General features: G+C 58.9%; 1 protein-coding gene across 2 annotated transcripts; it reads left to right on the top strand.

The window, feature by feature from the left end:
• The first annotated feature begins 1,640 nt into the window (after positions 1-1,640).
• Positions 1,641-17,833, top strand: NUP50 (nucleoporin 50). Of its 2 annotated transcripts, none has more exons than XM_037513396.2 (8): positions 1,641-1,683; positions 4,672-4,750; positions 6,907-6,990; positions 8,899-9,085; positions 9,951-10,589; positions 12,405-12,486; positions 14,035-14,153; positions 14,988-17,833. In XM_037513396.2, exons 2-8 carry the CDS (start codon positions 4,682-4,684, stop codon positions 15,188-15,190), a joined length of 1,383 nt encoding a protein of 460 aa, XP_037369293.1. In that variant the 5' UTR covers positions 1,641-1,683; positions 4,672-4,681; the 3' UTR covers positions 15,191-17,833. The 2 variants fall into 2 exon arrangements, with proteins under 2 accessions (XP_037369293.1, XP_037369294.1); XM_037513397.2 differs by having other exon boundaries at positions 9,954-10,589; positions 14,988-17,832.
• The last annotated feature ends 2,673 nt before the right edge of the window (positions 17,834-20,506 follow it).

The following is a 20,506-nucleotide window of genomic DNA, read 5'->3' as shown; positions in this document are numbered from 1 at the left end:
AAGTGCTGACAACTGCAGGACACAACCCAGCAGCACAGACACGGGGAGAAGCAACACGATTTATTTACACAGGGCGAGAGAAAAGGGAGGGCTGGGGCATGGGGGCTGACACACGGGTGGACAAATGGCCGGATCCTATCTGTCCCGCCCCACCCCCCCCAAAGGCCACTGAGCAGAGACCAGGTCCAAGGCCAAGTCGCACAGGGAAAGCTGTTTGCTTCTGCAGACACTCCCCTCCCCAGCGAGTTAACTGGGAACCTCAGCTCCATCCTTTTTCCCCACCAAGCCCTGCTCAGGGGTGGGTCTGGAGAGCCCGACTTCCCCCACGGAGGTGGCCAGGAGCGCGCTCCCCTCACGGCGCTGTGAACGACGACGATTCCAAGCTGTGGACACGGCGGGCAGGCGCACGAGGACGCCGCCACGCCGCGAGCCGGCCTCCCTGAGCTCCCGGGAGCGCCGGGCAGGATGGGGGAGGGCAGCTGGGGGCCGCCCGGCAAGCCGGGGCTCCTGGTCTTCGGCCGGGGGGCGCTCGGGACAGGGCAGCGCGCCCGGCCTCGGGGCGGGGCAGTCGGCTCCGCTGCCCCAGCTGTCCGGGCCTGCCCCGGGCGGGCTCTCCCGGCTCCGACGCGGCCGCGGGGCCGCTGGCCCGGGCACGGAGGGCGATTCTGGGATTCGACCCGGGGAGCCCGTGTCCCTCTCCCGCCCCGGCTCTCCGCAAGGACACAGCCCCGACGCCAGCCCGCGGCGCGCGCTGCGGGCCGTCGGGGGCCGCCGCGGGGGCGCCCCGTCCTAGGAGAGGGGCCCTTGCGCGGGGGGGGGCCGTGGGGGGCGCTCTCAAACCCGGGAGGTCAAGGGCGGGCTCCGTGTCCTCGCGTGACCCGATCTGCAAACGCCGCCCCGGCCCGCGCCCCGGCGACCGCCTGCGCCCCGCGGGTGCCCCGACGAGGGGCGAGGCCGCGGCGTCCACCCCGACCCCGGCGGCGCGAAGGCCGCGCCCGCCACCGGGCAGCGCGCGGACACGACCGGCGCGGCGGGGCTCCCCCTCCACTCACGTGACCTCGCCCGGGCCGCTGTCCTCGGCACCGGCGACCGGGCCGCGCGGACCGCCCGCCGCCCGCGGGCTCCGGGGACAGCCGACCCCGCGCGAGCGCCCGCGGCGCCGGACGCGGCGGCAGACACGTGACCCGCGCGCCACGGCCGCGCCAGGCACTGCGCCTGCGCCCGCTCCCGCGCATGCGTGAGGTGGCCACGCTCCTCCTGGCGACGGTTGCCAGGCAGGCTGCGCGCAGGCGCGGAGTAACGCCCCGGGGCCCGCGCGGGAGGTGCGGCGGGCCGGGCTCCGGCGCGCTTGCGCAGTAGCTGGACGCGGGCGTTTCTTTCCTCCTTTTTATTCGAATTGGTGGCGAGGGGTCGATTCGAGTTACAAAATGGCGGCCTGGAGCGTGCGGGGCGCTCCCCCGGCGGCCTCCAGCTGAGCGGACGGCTCCCCCGCCGCCCGGCGCGCCGAGACCAGGCCCCGGGGACATGGTGCTGGCGGGCCCGGGCTGGCTGACCACCAAGTCCCTCCAGGAGCTCCGCACCGCGGCCGCGGCCCGGCGCGCTCGGCCGGGCGACCGGCCGCCGCCTCAGCCCCGAGCGCCCCGGCCCCGCCCGCCGCCGCGTGCCGCCCGGCGACAGCTGCGGGTGAGAGGCCGCGGGCGGGCCGGGGCGGGCCGGGCCCGGGAGGGGCTGGGAGGGAGCCGGGTGCGGGCCGCGCCGGGATTGGGGGGCTCGGGGGCGGGGAAGGCCCGGCGGGCCGACCTGGAGGAGGAAGCCGGCGGCCGAGCGCGGGGCCCGGCCGGGGAGGGGCCCTGGGGGCGGGCGGGGTGCGGGGCCGGCCTGCGGGGCGCGGCGGCTCGAGTGGGCAGGCCCGGCCTCGGGGTTCACCCCGGGCTCTCGGCGCTTCCGGGCCCCTCGGCTCCCCGAGCCCGAGCCTGTCGGAGGCCGTCGGAGGCCGTCGTGCCCGCGTCGAGCCCGGCCTCGCGCTCCGGGCGCGGCCGTCCCCCGGGCACGCCGACGTGGGCCGGCGCGGCGCGGGGAGCCCCCCCCCCCCGGCAGAGGCCGAGTGGGCGCTGGCCCCCGAGTTTCCTCCGGGCGCGAAAGTCAGCGTTCCCGGCGCGGCGCGCCCGCCTCGGAGCCCTTTCGGGACTCCGCGCCGTTTCAAACGCGGCCCCGGCGTTTTTAAAACCCACTTAGTAGTTGTTGGCGCGTGGGGCCTCTGGTGGCGCAAGGGTCGAGCCCGCACTGTGAGGCTGTCCGCAGCCTCTGCAGCGCGCGTTCGATCCCCGGCCAGGGAGCTGCCCCCAGGGCGCGGCAGGCCTGCCTGTCTCCCCGCTGCTCCCCGCAGCCGTGCGTTTCAGCGGATCTGCCTGTTCTGCTCCCCGCTCTGGCTCTGGTGAGTCCTCTGGCCTGTACCCCCACATCTCTGGCCTGCACCCCAGCTCTTGCATGCATAAGTAAATCTTAAAAAAAATAATTGTTGGCACATACAGCACGAGGCGCCAGAGCTCATTCTAAATAGTTGCAGGGGCTTTTGGAGTTTTTTCACACCTTCCTGGTCTACAGAGGAAGAAGCTGAGGCGCAAAAATGAAGTAAGTTAGCGCCATCCCCAGCAAGAAAATGGCAAAACTGGAATTCTCCGATTTTTGTAGTGTTTTCTCATCTCCGTAGCGCCCTGGGCCGCTGGTTGAAGGGCCGCGACAGCGCCCCCCTTTGGAGTAGGTCTGCAAAGGAAGAGCACCGCGGGGGTCAGGCGTGACTCCGGCAGGCCTTCCCTACCTGTGGGGGTTTGGATTAAATGGTGAAATTTTACTGTTTTTGCACTTTGAGCTCCACCCGTTTTGCCAGTTTGTCGTAATATCTTAAATTATTTACAGCTAATATAATTCACTTAAATGTCAAAAATGACTTGCAGCTTCCCCCCTCTCCAGCCCGCTGGTGGAGGTGTTCCTGAGGAGGAAAATGCCAAAAGGTCCCCTCAGAGATGCTGTCACTGAGCCCTTCAAGTTCAGGGAGGAACTGTCTGAAAGTCCTTTGCTTGTTTTTGTCACGATGGTAAAAATCAGTAGTAAACTGGACCAAGTTTGGGGGAGGCATTAAAGCAAATTCATGGATAAATGCCTGAAATGCACATTTATTTACACCTGTGTTTTGTTTCAGAATCTTGGACTTTAAGACCATCTGTTTTATAATCAGGGAACCCACAGAATTATAAAACAAAAATTCAGAAATGACTAGAATGTTATTAGAAGCCCCTCTGATTTTCCTCCACAGCAGGTTTTAGAGAATTTGGGAGTGGCAGAGTGTGATTGTCATAGGTGCTGCAGAACTGTGGGTGAGGTGTGAGTTTGTGTAAATGACTGTGAAGTTCTTGAAACATCAGTGAGTTATGGTATGGAGAGCCAGTGAGCGTGGGGGAGACTTCCCAGGAAGGCGTGCAGCTGGCTTCCCAGAGCCAAGACGGGTGCCCCAGGCTCAACCCCTAGGTAAGGTTGTGACGCAGGAGATGGAATTTTTGGGGTTCATCTGACCAGCGAATTAGGAAAGAAGCCAGCAAACACGGCTGTGCTCTCCATGGATTGTTTTGGGGATTCTGCATAACAAAGATAATATTGGGGTCATAAATTGCAGATTGTAAGGGCTGGCTCCAGGGACCTTCTCCGACAAGATGCTTTTGTAGGCACTGCAGAGAGGATACCCTGATGCTCTCCCTCTCCAGAGGCTGCGGTGTTAGGGAGTTGAGCTGATGGTTTGGTGTTGAAGGGCTGTACACTTTCAGAAAGTGCACCCAGTCCATAGTAACCCTGATTTGAACTTTGGATGTCCTAAGCTTTGCAGTGTCCACTTTGGGGTAATTAGATGGTCAGTCATGGAAAACGCCTTCTGTCTGTAGCCTAAAGAGGAGGCCTCAGGCTGCGAAGATACTCCTGGCACCTTATTAACACTCTTCGTTAAGGATGAGCTTTCTCATGGAATCATCTGGATAAGAATTGTAAATACTAAAGCTGTTTTGTTGGTAGCAAGACTCAAAGTGTTATTTGCTTAGAGTAAGTTAAGAACTTGCTGATTCATGTACAGTACTTGGTTCTTGAAAATCATCATCTGCTTGTTTTCAAACAGATCGCTTGAGTGTTCTGAGTGCCTCGTCTCGCACACCGCCCTTTGGTAACACTGGGCGCCCGAGGGCCCCGGCCTCAAGCTCTGGGGGAAGCAGGTTTCTGCATCAGGGAATCTCAACTCACACTGAAGGGAATTTAAAAAGTTCCTTTTTTTTTTTTTTAAAGATATATTTATTTATGTATACAAGAGCTGGGGTACAGGCCAGAGGTGTGTGTGTGGGGGGCTGAGAGGATTCACCAGAAACAGAGCGGGGAGCAGAACAGGCTGATAGACTGAAATCCACTGCTGAGGGGAGCAGCGGACGAGTCAGGAGAGGTCTGCTGCACCATGTGAGTAGCTCCCTGTCCGGGGATTGAACTCATGCTGCAGAGGCTGCGCACAGCTTCATAGGTTGTGTCTTGAGCCCTTGCGCCACCAGGGAGGGCCCAAATTTTAAAAATTCTTTGTTGGAATTACAGCTTGTCTTAGAGAAGTTAACTTTTTTACTTCTAACCTCTTTACTCCTAACTTAGGTTTGGAAAAATGGCCAAAAGAATTGCTGAGAAGGAATTGACAGATAGAAATTGGGATCAAGAAGACGAAGCAGAAGAGGTAAGAATCCTTTCCCTAAGGATGATTTCCTGCTGCGTAATAGGTGTAAGTTCCTAGGGGGCTTCCTTGGGAAAAACGTGTTAAAGTTAAAAGACCTTTTTTTTTTTTTAAATATTTATTTATTTACTCATACAAGCACTGGGTACAGTCAGAAGCACGGGAGGGTGAGAGAATTCACCAGAGCCAGAGCAGGGAGCAGAGCAGGCAGAAGGACCGAAGGACACTGCTGAGGGGAGCAGCGGGCGGCAGGAGAGGTCTGCGCGCCATGCGGGACCCTCCTCCAGTGGCCGGGGAGCAGCCGGGGATCGAACTGGCGCTGCAGAGGCTGCGGGCAGCTTCGCAGCCCAGCGCTCAACCGTTGCACCACCAGGCGAGGCCCTAAAAGACCTTTTTGAGAACATTCTAGCGGAAACTGGTGGGATTTCTTAGGACCTGCACTTCACATGTAGGAAGGTACTCATTCTCATAAGGGGTGCTTTTCTGCCGGAAGTGCCCATTGCCTGAGGATTCTCCGCGGGAGCCCCTCCTCCCGAATCCCAGGGCGTGCAGCATTCTCAGCCCCATGGCATCAGTCATAACTGGAAGGGAACGGAGCAATGGGTCGTAAACCTGGTGCGTCTGGAAAGCCGCATGCCACCTCCACTCGAGCCTGCGTGGCTGTCATTTTCCATTTCATAAGATTGAGGTCACGTCCCTTCCTCCGGCGCTCTCGGAGGTGTGCTTTATTTCCTATTTTATAAATCGGAGACCCCCAACAATTGCATTAATAGAAGTAGACATTAGACTTCTATTAATTTTATTTTCTAACAAAAATAAAGAAGAATGATCTTCCCTGAGGAAATCTTTTAAATATTCTCTTGGAAAGAACAGAACACAGCTGCATTTCTAGTGCCTCATTAGCAGTTGGAGATCCTGGGTCAGTTCGTTAGCAAAATCTATAACCAAGTTAGTCTTTCAAGTTAACAGGAGAGAGCTAAATTAAGAGGAAAATGAAGGCAGCTACAGAAGTGTTTCCAAGCTTCTGCTTAGATTGTTGTCTTCCTTCTAAATCTGTTTTCCTTTACAAATATGTCCAGGCCTGATGTGTCTGGGGAAACCTGAATCACGAGTATGCTAATATTTGGGCTGGGCTTTCACCTTTGTGACTGAACTGGCGCTCCTTAACCAAGCCACGCACAGACAGATGCTGGGCCACTGAGGTGTAGACTCCCACGTGACGCTTTGCTTCAACAAATATTTCAAGGAACTTGTGTTTGTAGAGCTTCTGATGGGATGAGTGTGGAAGAACTTTGCAGACTACCTTGGGGGCAAGTGTAGCCAGCTGGTTCCTTCTTTAGGGGTAGCGATGCCTTCAAGGTCAGCCTTTGAAATAGCTATACACGAGAGACTTTTTACAGAAAAATACCTTTTGCCAGCACTAAAGGGTAAAAGAAGGCTTGTGGTCATGCCAGAGCCCTTCGGCAGCTTCCCCACGTGGCCTCTGTGTGTTGGGTGTGCTGGGAGAGCCGCACCTCTGGCAGTGCCACTGGGAGGCCTGGGCTCCTCACTGACTTTTTTTTTTTAAAGATTTATTTATTTATGCATACAAGAGCTGGTGTACAGGCCAGAGGTGTGGGGGGTGAGAGGATTCACCAGAGACAGAGTGGGGAACAGAACAGACAGACTGACAAAATACACTGCTGAGGGGAGCAGTGGGCGAGACAGGAGAGGTCTGCTGCACCATGTGGGTATCTCCCTGACCGGCTGGGAATTGAACCTGTGCTGCAGAGGCTGTGGACAGCTTCACAGCGCTGCGCTCAACCGCTGGTCCACCGGGGAGGCAAAATGCATGTTTGTTTTAAATTTTTCTAGTATCTTTGAATATATTAGAAGAATTGGTTCTGAATAGTTTTTGCACCAGAGTTTTTAAGTTTTTGTAAAACTTTTCATGCACTCTTTAGATTGTGACTCAAAGCCTGGCATTGTAAATTCTGGAAGATTTCTAATTCACTTAAAACTGGGACTGGAATTCACACGATAGTAAACACGGACTGGATGTTAGTGTGCCCTCTGGCAGTTGTGTTGCTGTCTTAGCGATGCTTTCAAGCCAGCAGGTACTAGTTAAGTTTGTCTGGTCTGGCTTCATCTCAGCGTTCATACTGCTGTTTCATTTGCAGGTGGGAACATTCTCGGTGGCCAGCGAGGAAGTCCTGAGGAACAGAGCCATCAAGAAGGCGAAGCGCAGGAATGTGGGGTTTGAGGTGCGTGTCATCCTGTCGCTTTTGCTGCTAAGGGCCGCGGTGCACGTCTCCTCAGATCAGTTGGTGCTTTTTTTATACATTCCCCCCACTTGCTGTAACTGGGAGGTAGGAAAATTCGATCTGGGCCTTGAAAGGGAGCTTACCCCTTGCAGAAATACAGACACATCCGAGGTGGGTGGTCATGCAAAGGGCACGGCAGGGAGAGGGATCCAGAAGGCAAGGGGAGGGGTGCCGCGCGTGCCCTGTCAGCACCTGGAGAGAAACAGAAGTGCAGCATGGGGGAAGAGGTAGAGGGCGCTTAGGTGTTTGAGCCCAAATGAGTATCTTTTTTTTTTTTTTTTTAAGATTTATTTATTTATGTATACAATCACTGGGCACAGTCAGAAGCGCGGGAGGGTGAGAGGATTCACCAGAGCCAGAGCGGGGAGCAGAGCAGGCAGAAGGACCGAAGGACACTGCTGAGGGGAGCAGCGGGCGGCAGGAGAGGTCTGCGCGCCCTGTGGGACCCTCCTCAGGTGGCCGGGGAGCAGCCGGGGATTGAACCGGCGCTGCAGAGGCTGCGGGCAGCTTCGCAACCCAGCGCTCAACCGCTGCGCCACCCAGGAGGCCCCCCAAACAAGTATCTTCATCCACCTTTCACTCTTGTTTTTCTAAGTGTCTCGCTTTATTTTTATTTTTTTATTTTAATTTTTTTTAAAGATTTATTTTTATATAAGAACTGGGGTACAGGCCAGAGATGTGGGGTGTGAGAGGATTCACCAGAGACAGAGCAGGGAACAGAACAAGCAGAAAGACTGAAATCCACTGCTGAGGGGAGCAGCCGGCAAGACAGGAGAGGTCTGCTGCGCCATGTGGGTTTCTCGCTGGCCGGCTGGGGATCAAACTCGTGCTGCAGAGGCTGCGGATTGCTTCATAGTGCGTTGCTTAACCCCGTGTGCCACCAGGGAGGCCCAAATTTTTGTGTTTTTTTAACTGCAATAGTAGACTATCTGAGCCATTTAGTAAAGATTGGGTTTTTTGTTATTTTCTTGTGAGGTCATGATTATGGTTCATTTACGTGGGAACTAAAGACTCACGTGCTCTCTCCACGTTCTGAGCACCTGTTCCGTGGGGTATTTCCAACATTCTTTAGAGCCTGCCTTGACCTATGGTCTGAGGAGCAGGGCACCCCTCTGCTGTGGTGTATTTCTGAATGAAGTAAAACATCTTACAGAAATTGTAGTGGCTTTAGGAAAAATACTGTAAATCAAGGAGCCTTTCTTCAAAAGTTCCCGGGCAGAGTGCTGCTGCAGACTTCCGTCAGGACCGCCAGAGGCTTTGGGCTCCTCCTTAGAGAGGTGTGCGCGCCATCTCAGGGAAGGGCAACTCGAGAGACCATGCTAGAGAAGGCGAGGGAATAGAGGAAAAAATGGGTTTCTCGGCTAAGAGAAAGTCTAGCTTGAGACTGTCAGCTTCGCCCGTCCAGCAAGCTGAGTGCCGCCAAAAGTGACGTCCTGGGAACTTACAGGTGAGAGTTTCAGGTAAATGGTCGCATGCATGCGCTGACCTGCTGAACTCCGCTGGGCCCCGAGGCGCAGGCCTCTAGCTGAGCCCCTGTGCAGTCTCCTTGGGGCGCGTGGTTGGAGACCATGTTTCCTGTGATTCTCAGGCTGGAGGGTAGACACAGGAATTATTGCTTTTTTAGCTCTTGTATCTTAAATATGGTTTAAAAATCTTTCACTGTAATTATGACTATCCCAGCTATTTCAAGGGCAACTTTGGATGGCAGAGCTGTCGTTAGGAGTAAAATCTTACCTCGTCTCCTGTTTCTGCTTGTTCTGGCTGCACAGAGACGCCAGGTGCTGTGTCACCGCGGTCTTGCTTGTTGGGTCTGGCGCTCTCTGATGCGAGTTCTCTCTTCCCTTTCAGTCTGATGGTGGAGGGGCCTTTAAAGGTTTTAAAGGTTTGGTGGTGCCTTCTGGAGGAGGAGGATTTTCGGGGTTTGGCAGTGGTGCCGGAGGGAAGCCTTTGGAAGGACTGGCGAATGGAAATAGCATCACAGGCACCCCTCCGTTCTCCAGCACCAGGGCAGCGCCCGAATCCAAGGCAGCCTTTGGTAAGTAGGTGCCCCTTTGTGTTTGTGTAAAGATAATGTATGAAAAAGAACTTTGCAGAGGTGTTTTTCTTCGATGTAATTCTGGTCCTGGGACTAACTGAGCAAAAACAGTAGCTGTGGCACGAGCGGGCACGAGGGCAAGCTGGGCTGTCGCAGAGGATGTGAGCACAGCCCGGGCTTCTGTGCCAAGTAGAGCCACATTTTCTTTTCTGCTTTGCCTGTCACCAGCTCTGCCCATTTAGTAAAGTTCCTTAACCTCCAGGTCTCCAAACCTTTCGCTCTGAAAGGAGAATGACAGGAGGAAAGGAAGTGCATGGCAACCCCCCATGAAGGTGCCTTCTGTGCACATGCCCTGGGGCTTAGGCACCCTCCGGCCGGCCCAGGCCGAAGGTGCGGCTGCGGTTTGCAGGGAGTTAGTCAGGGCCTGGGCTCAGAGACAATGGGCTCATGGGCTAAAACGTGTGGTTCCCAGAGTGATCCTGGCTGGTTGGCTTGTGTGATGCTTGTTATTCTAGAAGCACGCACTGTCCCACTTTTAATTAGGCAGAATAGTCGGGGATATTAAGATGCACTTTCTGGGAATAGTTGACTACACCGGTGAACGTCCGTCCCTGCGACCTCGGGGACTGGGTTGATTTATGCTGATGTGACATTTTGACATCCTGTGTGAAAAGGGCAGCCTTTCGAAGGAAAAGATTATTTTAATATTGTAAAGGTTTCATGCAAACCTAACAGAGACTGTTCTCGTATGTCAGTGTTAGACGTGCCCGGGCTCCTGCCAGGACACAACACAGAAGGCAGGAGAGGAGAACGACGGCTGAGTAAATGCTGCATTCTGGTAAACTCTACAACTGCTTTCCTCTAGCAGCCGTGGCCACAAACGGCCCTGCCTCCTCTGCTGACCAGGCCTCAAGTCCCGAGACAAACGGCAGCACCCCGCAGCCCTGCTCCTCTGCCCCGAGCGCGGCCCCACGTGGCGGCGCCTACCACAAGCAGCTGGCCGCCCTCAACCGCGCCGTCCGCGACTGGATCGTGAAGCACGTGGACACGAACCCGCTGTGCGACCTCACGCCCGTCTTCCGGGACTACGAGAGGCACCTGGCGGGCATTGAGCAGCAGCGCGGGAGCAGCGAGCGCAGCGCAGGCCGGACGTCGGCTGAAGCACCGTCCCCCGCCCTGTTTGCCTCGGCAAAGCCACAGCAAGAGTCAGCGTTTTTGTTCCACGGCAGTAAGACTGAAGAGGCGTCGGAAAAGAAGACGGAGGCCGAGTCCGGAGAGAAAGCGGACGCGCCCCTGGCAGCGGCGAGCGCCACGTTCAGTTTCGGCAAGAAGGTCGACAGCGCCGTGCTGGGCTCGCTGAGCTCCAGCCCCCTGACTGGATTTTCATTTTCTTCTGGAAATTCCGGTTTATTTGGCAAAGATGCTACCCAGAGTAAAGCAGCTTCTTCGCCATTTTCCACTAAACCACTGGAGAACCAAGCAGAAGGCAGCAGTGAGTGCCAAGGTAAATCTAGAGTGTGCCCTTGTCGGGCCGTTTTTGGTGTCCGTGAGTTTTGTGTTTAGTGGCGAACGCTTGTGACGCAGGCGGCCTGAGCCGGCGTGGCCCCTGACTGCCTGCGCGTGATCCGCTCAAAGCTGAGGCCCTTCTTGGAGTTTCAGGATGGAGACAGATCTGTTTGTGGGGTTGTTAAAGATTAAGAACGTGAAATTTAAGAATAGAGGCATCTGGCCCAGCGACTTTGAAAAATGGCAGATGTGCGTTTACACGTGCTGTAGTTAAAGGGGCTGATGGGCTCGCGTTTCTGGAAATTTTCATTTTATTGAGAAAGTTCCACACACGAATGGCAGCGCTCATGAGCGCCCCTCCTCCGGCCTGGCCGTCCCCAGCAGCTGTGGCCTGAAGCTGCTCTCTGGGGAATCAGTTGGTGGCGCTCCTGAAAACAGACCTGCTCCAGGGCCTGCCCCTGCTGAGCATGTGGGGGAGGGGCTCAGGCACGCCCCAGTGGGTGCCCTGGCTGCCCCGCAGATAAACCTGCAGGTTTTCATCGCCGTGGGCAGCAAACTGACAGTCTTCCCAGGGCTGTGGATTGCACCTGCCTTTCCAGAAGTTTCTGTAGTGGTTAGCATCAGCGCCCCAAGATCCTGGCACTTAGCCCAGTCCACAGTTGTTCTTAGCTCTCTGGAAAGGGGGTGTCATCACCCCTCTTCATCACACGTTGTGGACGAATGTCTGCAGACAGTTGGAAGCAGCTGAAAGTGCCCTTAGGGAGGCTTTGACAGCTCCTGGAGAGAGAAAACTGCAGTTGCCAGCTTGCCTCGGAATGATTTGTTTTTCTTCCTAGAACTAAAACTTCCATTATGATTCTGCCTTGCTCTGCCTTCCAGTGTGTCATCAGGCAAGGGCCCTCCAGACAAAGCACCTTCTCTCCTCTCTGCCCGCAGGGACAGGTGAGCGCCTGGCCGCTCTGTCCTGGCCCGGGGTAGTCAGGCAGTCGCGGGCGGACCGTGGGCGGCGTCACTGCTGGTGTGTCCCCCCCCCCCCCCGAGGCGGGGTCACGGCGCTTCTGAGGGGCTCCTCCACCGTGGCGGCACCGTCCTTGTGAGCTTAGCCCGGGTGTCCGGGGGGTTTCTTTTTAAAATCCGACGAGAGTCGGGCACCCCGGCTGGGAAACCGGCCTCGCCCCGCCCCTTCTGCACGTTTAAAGCTTGTGGCGCGACGTGTCTGAGTGCAGGTCTCCTTAGAGTCACTTTCTAAACTAGTGAGTTTTGTGCAACTGCCTTTCTCTTCAGGATTGTTAATTTGCGTCTTAAGAGCGTCTCCCCATGTCAGGGCGCTGGCTCCAAGGGGCGCTGGCTCCAGGAGCTCCCGGGCTGACGGCGCGGCTTCGGAGCGAGTGCCCGGCGGCAGCAGCTCAGCAATTTCCCACCTTTGGCCACTGCGGGTGCTGCTCTGTGGCTGGGTGTGGGCGTGACCCCGACTTTTGAGGAAGGGGTGCTGAAGGGTGTCGGAAGAGACTCATTTCCTAGTGGGTGTCTGTTGCTGACTGGTCCCCGGGATTGCGGCCTGCCCTCTGGAGCCTGAGCCCGCGCTGTTACCTCAGGACGTGCACATTCGCCTCTGTTTCAGAGAAGACGCGTAGACCTGTGGGGAGCTTCTGTTTTCCACAAACCAGTTATGGTCTAGTGGGCGTCTCCCCTCGCCCGCGCACGGCTGGCAGTGTGCGCTCCGCTTCCCGAGGCCTGTGGGTCAAGGCGTGGGGTGCCGGCAGGCCTCTCACCCACTCCCCCCGAGACCTCACTGAGTCTGTTTCCATGAAAGGTGGAGAGGAAGGCGAGAGCGACGAGCCGCCCAAGGTAGTGGTCACTGAAGTGAAAGAAGATGATGCTTTTTACTCCAAAAAGTGAGTAGTGCGGGACCCTGCTCTCGGGTGTGGGAGGAAGCTTCTGGCTGGACCACGGGCGACTCCCCACAGAATGGACTGAGCGTCCTGGGTTGCAGCCAGGTCGTGCCTCTTTTTTTTTTTTTTTTAAGATTTATTTATTTATGCAGACAAGAGCTGGGGTACAGGCCAGAGGTGATGGGGGTGTTGTTGAGAGGATTCACCAGAGACAGAGTGGGGAGCAGAACAGGCAGATTGCGAAATCCACTGCTGAGGGGAGCAGCGGGGAGACAGGAGAGTTCTGCTGCGCTCTGTGGGTAGCAGCTCCCTGGCCCGGGATCAAATTCGTGCTGTAGAAGCTGCGGACAGCTCCCTCCGTAGGTTGTGTCTTAACCCCTGTGCCACCAGGGAGGCCCCCCATGCCTTTTTGAACTGTGGCAGGGAAAACATCTGGGCCTAGTACTTAAATCATCTATTCTAGAAATTTCCTGCTGGTCATATACTGCTCTTTTCTGTTCACTCTTTCCTTTTTAAGGCAGTGCTCGACAGGTTTCCTGGGATCCTCGCCTTCCTGTCCAGTCTCCTGTTAGGTCTGTTCCCCGTGTCCCCTGCTTTTCCAGCCCCCACCCAAAATAAGTCACTGCTGGCAGCTTCGGTTTCATTTCTGCTCTTAATCTCTGACCCCTTCCTCTAGATCTTTCCCACCCACTAACTTGTGCGCTCCCTCCTGCTGCTGCAGTGCCCCCATGACAGCTGTTGGGCTCTGTGGTTGTGAGTGAGCCGCTGCTTTCAGAAGAAAGTGGAGGGAAACCCTGGGCGGCCCATCTCCCTCAGTGGAGTGAAATCAGCACCAGGTTCAGGGTTTTCCTAACAGATCCCCAGAGCCTGTGGGGTCCTGAGGGTTGTTTTTGAAGAGTCCAGTAATTCCTTTTGCTTGTGTTAAAATTTAGTTACCAAGATAACTCACAGCGGCCACCCTGGCTTGCCGCGTGTTTAGTGATAACAGGGAGCAGGCGTTGGTTGTCATTTGCTTCACAGTCACCGCAGCAGGGGCTTGGCTGACATCAGTGACTGGTCAGGTCCTGTCTGAGAATGTTTTCTGGATTTATTTTCAACAGCGTGGGCGAGCGCAGGCGTCCCGGAAAGAGTTCAGAAATAAGCAGAAAAAGGGGCAGGGGCGTGGGGGCTGCATTTGTTCTTGTTTTTAAAAGGTCAGGGTCGGCTCCCGAGAGCTCGGGACCCAGGAGAGGTGGGCGGGCTGGCCCTGAACTTGACCGACTCTGAGAAAAGTGAGTTTCAAAAAGTAGTATTTATTTATTTATTTTGAAGATTGGTCCAGAGCCACTCTTTGTGATTTAAAGAAGTAGGGAGGGGGCTGAGGGTGTGTAACTGCATTTTCCTGCTTGGCTTGGGCCCAGACCTGGCCTCCGTCAGCTCAGGACCCGCCCTGACACGTGCCTGCTCTCGTTTCACACAGGTTTTTCCTCCCGGATGCCAACAAGTCAAGGTCAGAAAACTGACTTGATTTGTCATGGAGGCTCTGCTCACGCCCATTGCTTCTCTCCACAGGTGTAAACTATTTTACAAGAAAGACAACGAATTTAAAGAGAAGGGCGTGGGGACTCTGCACTTAAAACCCACAGCGAGTCAGAAGACGCAGCTCTTGGTGCGGGCGGACACCAATTTGGGTGTGTACACGGTGCCCGTAGCTGCGTGGTAGACAGGTGCTTGGCCTTCTGGCTTCAGTGGGCGGGATTTTCAGGTATAGGGATGTTTTCATGTCGGCCAAACACATCCCATCCTTCCCAATCACAGCTTTAGCGGAGCACCTACCTGAGAAGTCGCAGGTGTGTGAAAAGCGATCACCGAGAAGTAGCCCGCACGGTGCTCGTCTTCCTGGGCGCCGGCGGGGTGGCTGGGATGCCCCGTGTGCACCGGGAGGTTTAATAAGCACGCAAGGAAACGGGTCATTTGAAGGAATCCTTTCCGGAGCAGAGGATCGTTACATGTTGCTCTCCACCCTGCGCCCACCCCTGGCTTGACCCTTCAGAGGGCCCGCCGAAGGAGGGCGGCGCCTGCAGGCCGGGAGACAATGGCCAGTGGTGGCGGCCGCACCAGGCGGTTTCACAGAAAGAAGCTTGTGGGGCTTTGCCATGAGCCTGGCTTGTGGGACAACATGCCAGGGAGCGTGCCGGCCTCGAGGGGTGCGGGCTCTCTCTGGCTGGTGCGCCTCGCAATCACATGGGGAAGGCTTCGGGGCGTGGCCGCGTTCTCCCTGCAAGGGCGCCCGGTGGAAGGCGCTGCCCCTGGTGGGGCGTGGGGTGGCTGGAGGAGGGGCAGGGCAGTCCCGCCATGGCGTGGCCGAGCCCAGAAAGCGCCAGCAGCCTCGCTGGCCTTGGGGACACCACGCCGAGGTGCGTGTAGGGACCCGGCCCAGCCCGCCGAGTGCAGGTGGCGTCGGCACTGAGCATTGAGATGCTGACGCTGTCGTGGCTGACTTCCTCCCCTCTGCCCGCATGCAGGCAACATCCTGCTGAACGTCCTGATCCCCCCCAACATGCCGTGCACCCGGACGGGGAAGAACAACGTGCTGATCGTCTGCGTCCCCAACCCGCCGGTGGACGAGAGGAACGCCACCGCCCCGGCCGCCATGCTCATCCGGGTGCGCACCGCCGAGGACGCGGACGAGCTGCACAGGGCCTTGCTGGAAAGGAAGGACGCCTGACGCGCCAGCCCGCCCGAGGCCTGGCGGCGCTTCTCTTCCCCTGGCACCCCAAGAACAGCTAGCTAGCTGGGCGCTTCTGTGAGGACGAGTAACATGCCAATAAAACCTTTACTGCTAAGTGTCAGGAAATTGTATTCTCTCTTCTTAAGAACGCCCATGTGTGAAATACATTTGAATGAACCTTTGCGGAAGATTTCTCATGCTCCTTTCATTAAGCCGAGCGCAAGCGGTTTCCTGATGGACTCGAGTCAGAGTATCGAGCAGGTTTCCCCAAGGCTTCTCCCGCCAGGCCGGGCCGCCCCGCAGGGCTCGCCCACAGCCACACCTCGTGGAGGAAGCTCGCCCGGGATCTTCGCCACCAGGCGTGAGCAGCACGCCCCTCCGGACCACCGCCTGGTCGGGACAAAAGTGCTTCCATTGCTGCCGCTGGTGGTTGACAGCCGGGCCGCAGGCGGCAGGTCTCGCCTCGTGCAGACGCCGGCCTTGGAGCCGCTCGGGACCTGCGTTTGATTCTAAACAAGGGAGCAGCTTGTTCTTGGGTGTTGCAGTCTAATTCTTGAGGTGCTGTTCCTTCTGTCTCCCCACAGACACGGGTGGAGGGAGATGGCCCAGAACAGGTTAAAAAGCACAAATTTGGTAGTTTACAGGTTGTAGACCCCGGACCGCAAACCTGCATGAAAACGGAAGTCGGCTCAGCCTTTCTCCAGAGGACAGACGTGGCTCCCCCGGTGACCTGGACCCGCGGACCTGCAGCTGGCTGCTGAGGCGGAGCGGGAGCCCCGGCGACATGGCCGCGCGGACAGATGCCAGCACGCGGGAGGTCGCGGAGGAGGCGTGGCGTTGCCTTTACCTCAGCCAGTAGCGCGCGCTGCACTTGATGCTGCAATTGCCATTTTTTTTAAAGAATGTTCAGTGCGTTTGCATGGCGGGGGCCGCGCCCCTGCACAGCACACCCCTCACCTCGCCTCAGCCTGGACGCACGGCCACGTGTCCGCTCTGGTTCCTCCGCTCCCCTGAGCCCTGCCCGGCCAGAGGCCCAGCGCCTCCCCGGGGTCGCTGTATAGCCGCATCCTCGGAGCATCATGTCTCAGAAGAGCCGTCGCCAACTACTCTCATGACACAGCACGGTTGCTTTTTAAAAAAAGTACAGCGTTAGACGGACAGGAGGGGGAGGCAGCTTTATGTTAACTCGGGAATTCCTTACTAAAAGGTGGTTCGGCCTGGATTTACCACACGGCTCCTTGGGTGCCCTCCCGGCCGCGCCAGCGGACCCGGCCCGTGTGGCTGGCAGATCCCTCAGGGGCGACTTCCGGTGTGGGCAGAGCCCCAGCTGCACCGTGAGCTGGCAGGAAGCGGCAGTTATTTTTGCATTTTCTCTCACGCTGAGAGGGTCCGTCAGTCTGTTCCAGGTGAGTGTGTGGTGGTGGCCGCCCCCGGGCCCTGCCCTGGGGTTTACCCAGCCGAGGAAGAGGAAGGGCGGGCTCCGTCTGCTGTGGCACAGCCCCGGGGGCGCGACTGTCCCCATGCCTCTTCCTCTGCTCTCATGTGTGCGTGTGGGAGGGGCGGGGTCCCCTGAGGCCAGGGAGGGGCCCGACTGGCCAGGCCGCCTTCTGCGCTGAGTCTCTTCAGCTGGTCGCACACGCGGCTTCCTTTTCCGTAACATTCCCAGACTCGCCGTGGCGGTGAGAACTGCAGGGAAACCCCGCCGAGCGGAATGTGGTATTTTCTTAACATCACTTCTGTGTTTTAGGAACCCGGTGGTGGTGAACCTCGGTTATGGAAAAGCCTAGGCTGGGATTTCACTGTCGCGTGTCAACCCTCCTATGTCCCGGGGGAGGGTCCTTGGCCCGAGGGGCCTCGCGCCCGCCACCGCCCGAATTCTGCCTCATGGGTTTAGTTTTATTTTTAACAAAATAATAGAAATTAGACTTGAAAATGTTTCACGTGGGCTGCACGCTTCAGTTGGAGACCGTGAGGTGTGCCAGGGCGGGGCCTGGGCCGCCGCGTGTCTCCCTCCAAACCCGACGGGGTCTGGTCAGCCCCGACAGACCGAGTGCCCCAGTGGCCTTCTGGAGGCGGGCGTGGCCCCTCGCGGCGGGAGCTGCTCGCCTCAGAGCGTGTGCCCTGTTTTTAAAGCCGTTTCGATGATGTTTCCACGGAAGGACAAGTCTGGACGGACCGATCTTCTTCCCGAGGGCCACTGTTTCACATTTCCATTTTAAATCCTATTTTTGATATGCTGCATGCCAAATGACCCGCCTGCTCTGGGGAGACAGACCTCTACCCCGCCGGGTTAGGGTTCGGAGCAGGCCTTCTCCGAGCTCCCCGGGGCAGCGGCCGCTTTTCCTCCACCCTGAAGCAGCGCTGCGGTCCTGGCCCCACGGGGGGAAGGTGTGGGCTCGGCGCCCCCTGGCCGTCCATGGGTACATCGTTTGCTTTCTACTTTAAACAGGAGAGTGTTTTCTGAAACTGAAATACTTGAATTACCAGACAATGCCCCTTCAGTCTGTGATCCCTCTTGGCCCCAGGACGTGAGGATCCACGAAATGTGAATAAATGGAAAGTAAAGGAAACCGGGCGTTGTTCCTCCGTGAGGCGCCTGCCTCGACTCCCGCCCCGCAGACCCAGGGGCGCCTCCGGGAAGAGGTGCCCGATGCTGCTTCCCACCGCGCGGGCGCGACCAGGCAGGCTGCCCGGCCTCTGGGGAGCCGCCTCAGGCCCGCAGGGGCTCCAGGCCCGTTTCCCCAAGAGGTGGGGTGGGGCTTCCCCTTGCGGTAAGTTGGGGGCGCTGGGGCGTGTGCCCGGCGTCTGCCTCAGCCAAAGCTGAACCCTCCAGGGACGTTTTGAAACTGGAGGACTGACAAAACTGGTTATGACCTCGGTTGGCCGCACCCGAGAGCCGCTGCTGGGGCACTGGGCAGGCCAGGCGCAATACTGCAAAGGCCAAGTCGCCCGCCCCGAGCCCACAGCAGCTGGCGGGGACGGGAGGGGAGAGGGAGACGTCGGGGGCACCGGCCAGCTGGCCCGGGTCCTCCTGGGGGAGCAGCACAGCACCCAGCCCGCCCTGCCAGCCCAGGGCCCTGGGTTGGGGACACGGCGTGTTTCCTGCTGCCTCTTCTCGAGATACGACTCACCCCGGCATTCGCCCCGTTCGAGGGCACAGCTGCTGGAGCCCCCCCGCACCTGCCAGCTGGCGGGCCTCGGGTTCTGGGCCCCCCCAGAACCTTCTAAACAAGTTCACCCAAACAGTCGTGCTCCCTAAGGTCCACGAAGTTACTTCCCACCGAGCAGCCGCCTGTTGGCTCCCAAGATGAGCCCCGGGGGAGGGCCTGGCGAGCTGGCCAGCCCAGCGTCCAACCTCCTCCGGCCTCCCGGCTGTACGGCCTGGAGCCGCCGGTGTGGACGGTGCACACTGGCCGAGCTGCCCCCTCCTCCCGAACTGGGGGGCTTCCCTGTCCAGTCATTGCTTCTGAGTCGAGGCACGAGGGCCATCCAGAGTCCGCCTGGGCCATTAGAAAGGGCTCAAGTGGCGGGGACGGCGGGGCAGCAGGGAGATGGGCTGGCGCCTGCGGGCAGCTCGGGGCGGGACACGCCCCAGACGCCTGTCACTGTTCAGTGACCTGCACCAGTCCCTGCAGTCACCTCACAAGGGGGTCTGGTCTGGGTGACAAGCCCTGCCCTGTGCAGCCCGGCCCAGAGGATGCCGGCTCAGAAGCCCCTGGTGCCCATGCCCTGCCCCAATGACCGTCTCCCTGGGGTGCAGCTGGCAGCGATGCCTCACTGTGCCCCCAGATTTGGGCTCGTGTCCCTCTTGGATCCCTTTGCTCGGTCACTTGTTTAACATCCTGACTCCCTGAAGTTCCTGCCCACCCCCTCGAGACTCACCTGGGGTCCGCCTGGCGGCGCGGCCCGAGCACCCTCGGTGAGCCCACGGGCCTGGGCTCTGGCGGCCCCTCAGATGCGGGCCTGCACCCACGGGGGTCTGCAGGGCCCGGGTGCGACACCCACCTTCCAGAAGGCCAGGCGGCTTGCTGGGGTCGGCCGGGACTCGCGTCCTGACCATACCGGTCCATCTTCCACTCCTGGAGGGCCCTAAGGAGGTGCCCCAGGAAGAGCCTGGGGGAAGGCCCAGCCCAACAGGAAGGCCGAGCGCTGCTGGGGCGAGGGCGGAGCCCAACAAACACAACAATGGAGTCTCCTGACTCCATTTTGGATCTGACCAAGCTGGGCCCCTGCCCGCCAGCGCCCCACGGGCAGCCGGTGTCCAATGGCACCTCAGAAGCAACGTTTGGAAGCTCCGAGGCCCGTCGAAGCGATCACTGGGGGCCAGCGAGGGTCCGCTCGCTCGCCGGCGCGTTGCTGGACCGTGGCACGGGCTCGCGGGGGCTGCGGGGACGCCGCCTCCCACGCAGTCGCCTCCCGCGAGAAAACGGGAGACTCGCGACGCCCGGCGCCAGCTCCGCTTGCAACGCCCCGGCCCGTGGGCGCTCGGCCGCCGCCGCGTGGACAGAGACGCGCCGGCCCGCCCCGCGCGGTCATGCGGGGACGCGTTTTGCAGGAACCACGTTCGTGAAGCCTCAGGACAGTGAAAAAATCTCAACAGGCTCTCCGCAGGGCGCGGGTTCTCACACGGGGTTTATTTGGAACCAGGAAAGACTTGACACCGGAAGGGCGCGGCTCGCACGCAGGAGCAAGGCCCGCCCCCGCCCGTCTGGCCCGGCCGCCCGGCCCTCCCTGAGGAGCTCCAGGCCGGGGTCCACCTACAGAAACGCCACTTGCCTCGGGGTAACAGACAACTCTGACCACACACGCTGCCCACCTCTGCCCGCGCCACCCGGGGCGCCACATGCGCACCCCACGCCCATGGAGTCCGGTGGCTGCTCGCGGGTGGGTGGGCCACGGTCACTCCCGGGTAGGGCCGGGCTCCTCCCGAGGCCATGTCAGTGCCACGTTGGCCCGTGAGAAGAGTCGAGCCACCCGGCGGGCACCCGGCACCCCAGCCCCGTCCCGGGCGCAGGTGCCACGCCGGCCCCCGGGGCCTGTGCTGGGGCCTCCCAGGGCTCTTCCATCCATGCCCGGGGGCCAGATGTTGGCCAGCACCGCGCTGTCGTGTCTCCCAGGGTCACAGTCTCCCAGGGGACAGTTTTTTGGGGAGACGTGCCCCCGGACAGGGGACGAACGTGACGTGGAAAGGGGCTGGGCTGTGGAAGCGCTCGTGAAGCTGAGGCCCAGCTGGTCGCACAGAACGCCGCCTCTGAAGCCGGCTGGCTTGCAACACGCAGTCCTTCGAGAATCCCGACCCGCCACTTAAAGCCT

This window comes from Talpa occidentalis, unplaced genomic scaffold (genome assembly GCF_014898055.3).
Source record: "Talpa occidentalis isolate TD23 unplaced genomic scaffold, MPIMG_talOcc4v2.1 talOcc4.16, whole genome shotgun sequence".
NCBI lineage: Eukaryota > Metazoa > Chordata > Mammalia > Eulipotyphla > Talpidae > Talpa > Talpa occidentalis.
This window is presented reverse-complemented; position numbering and strand designations above follow the sequence as displayed.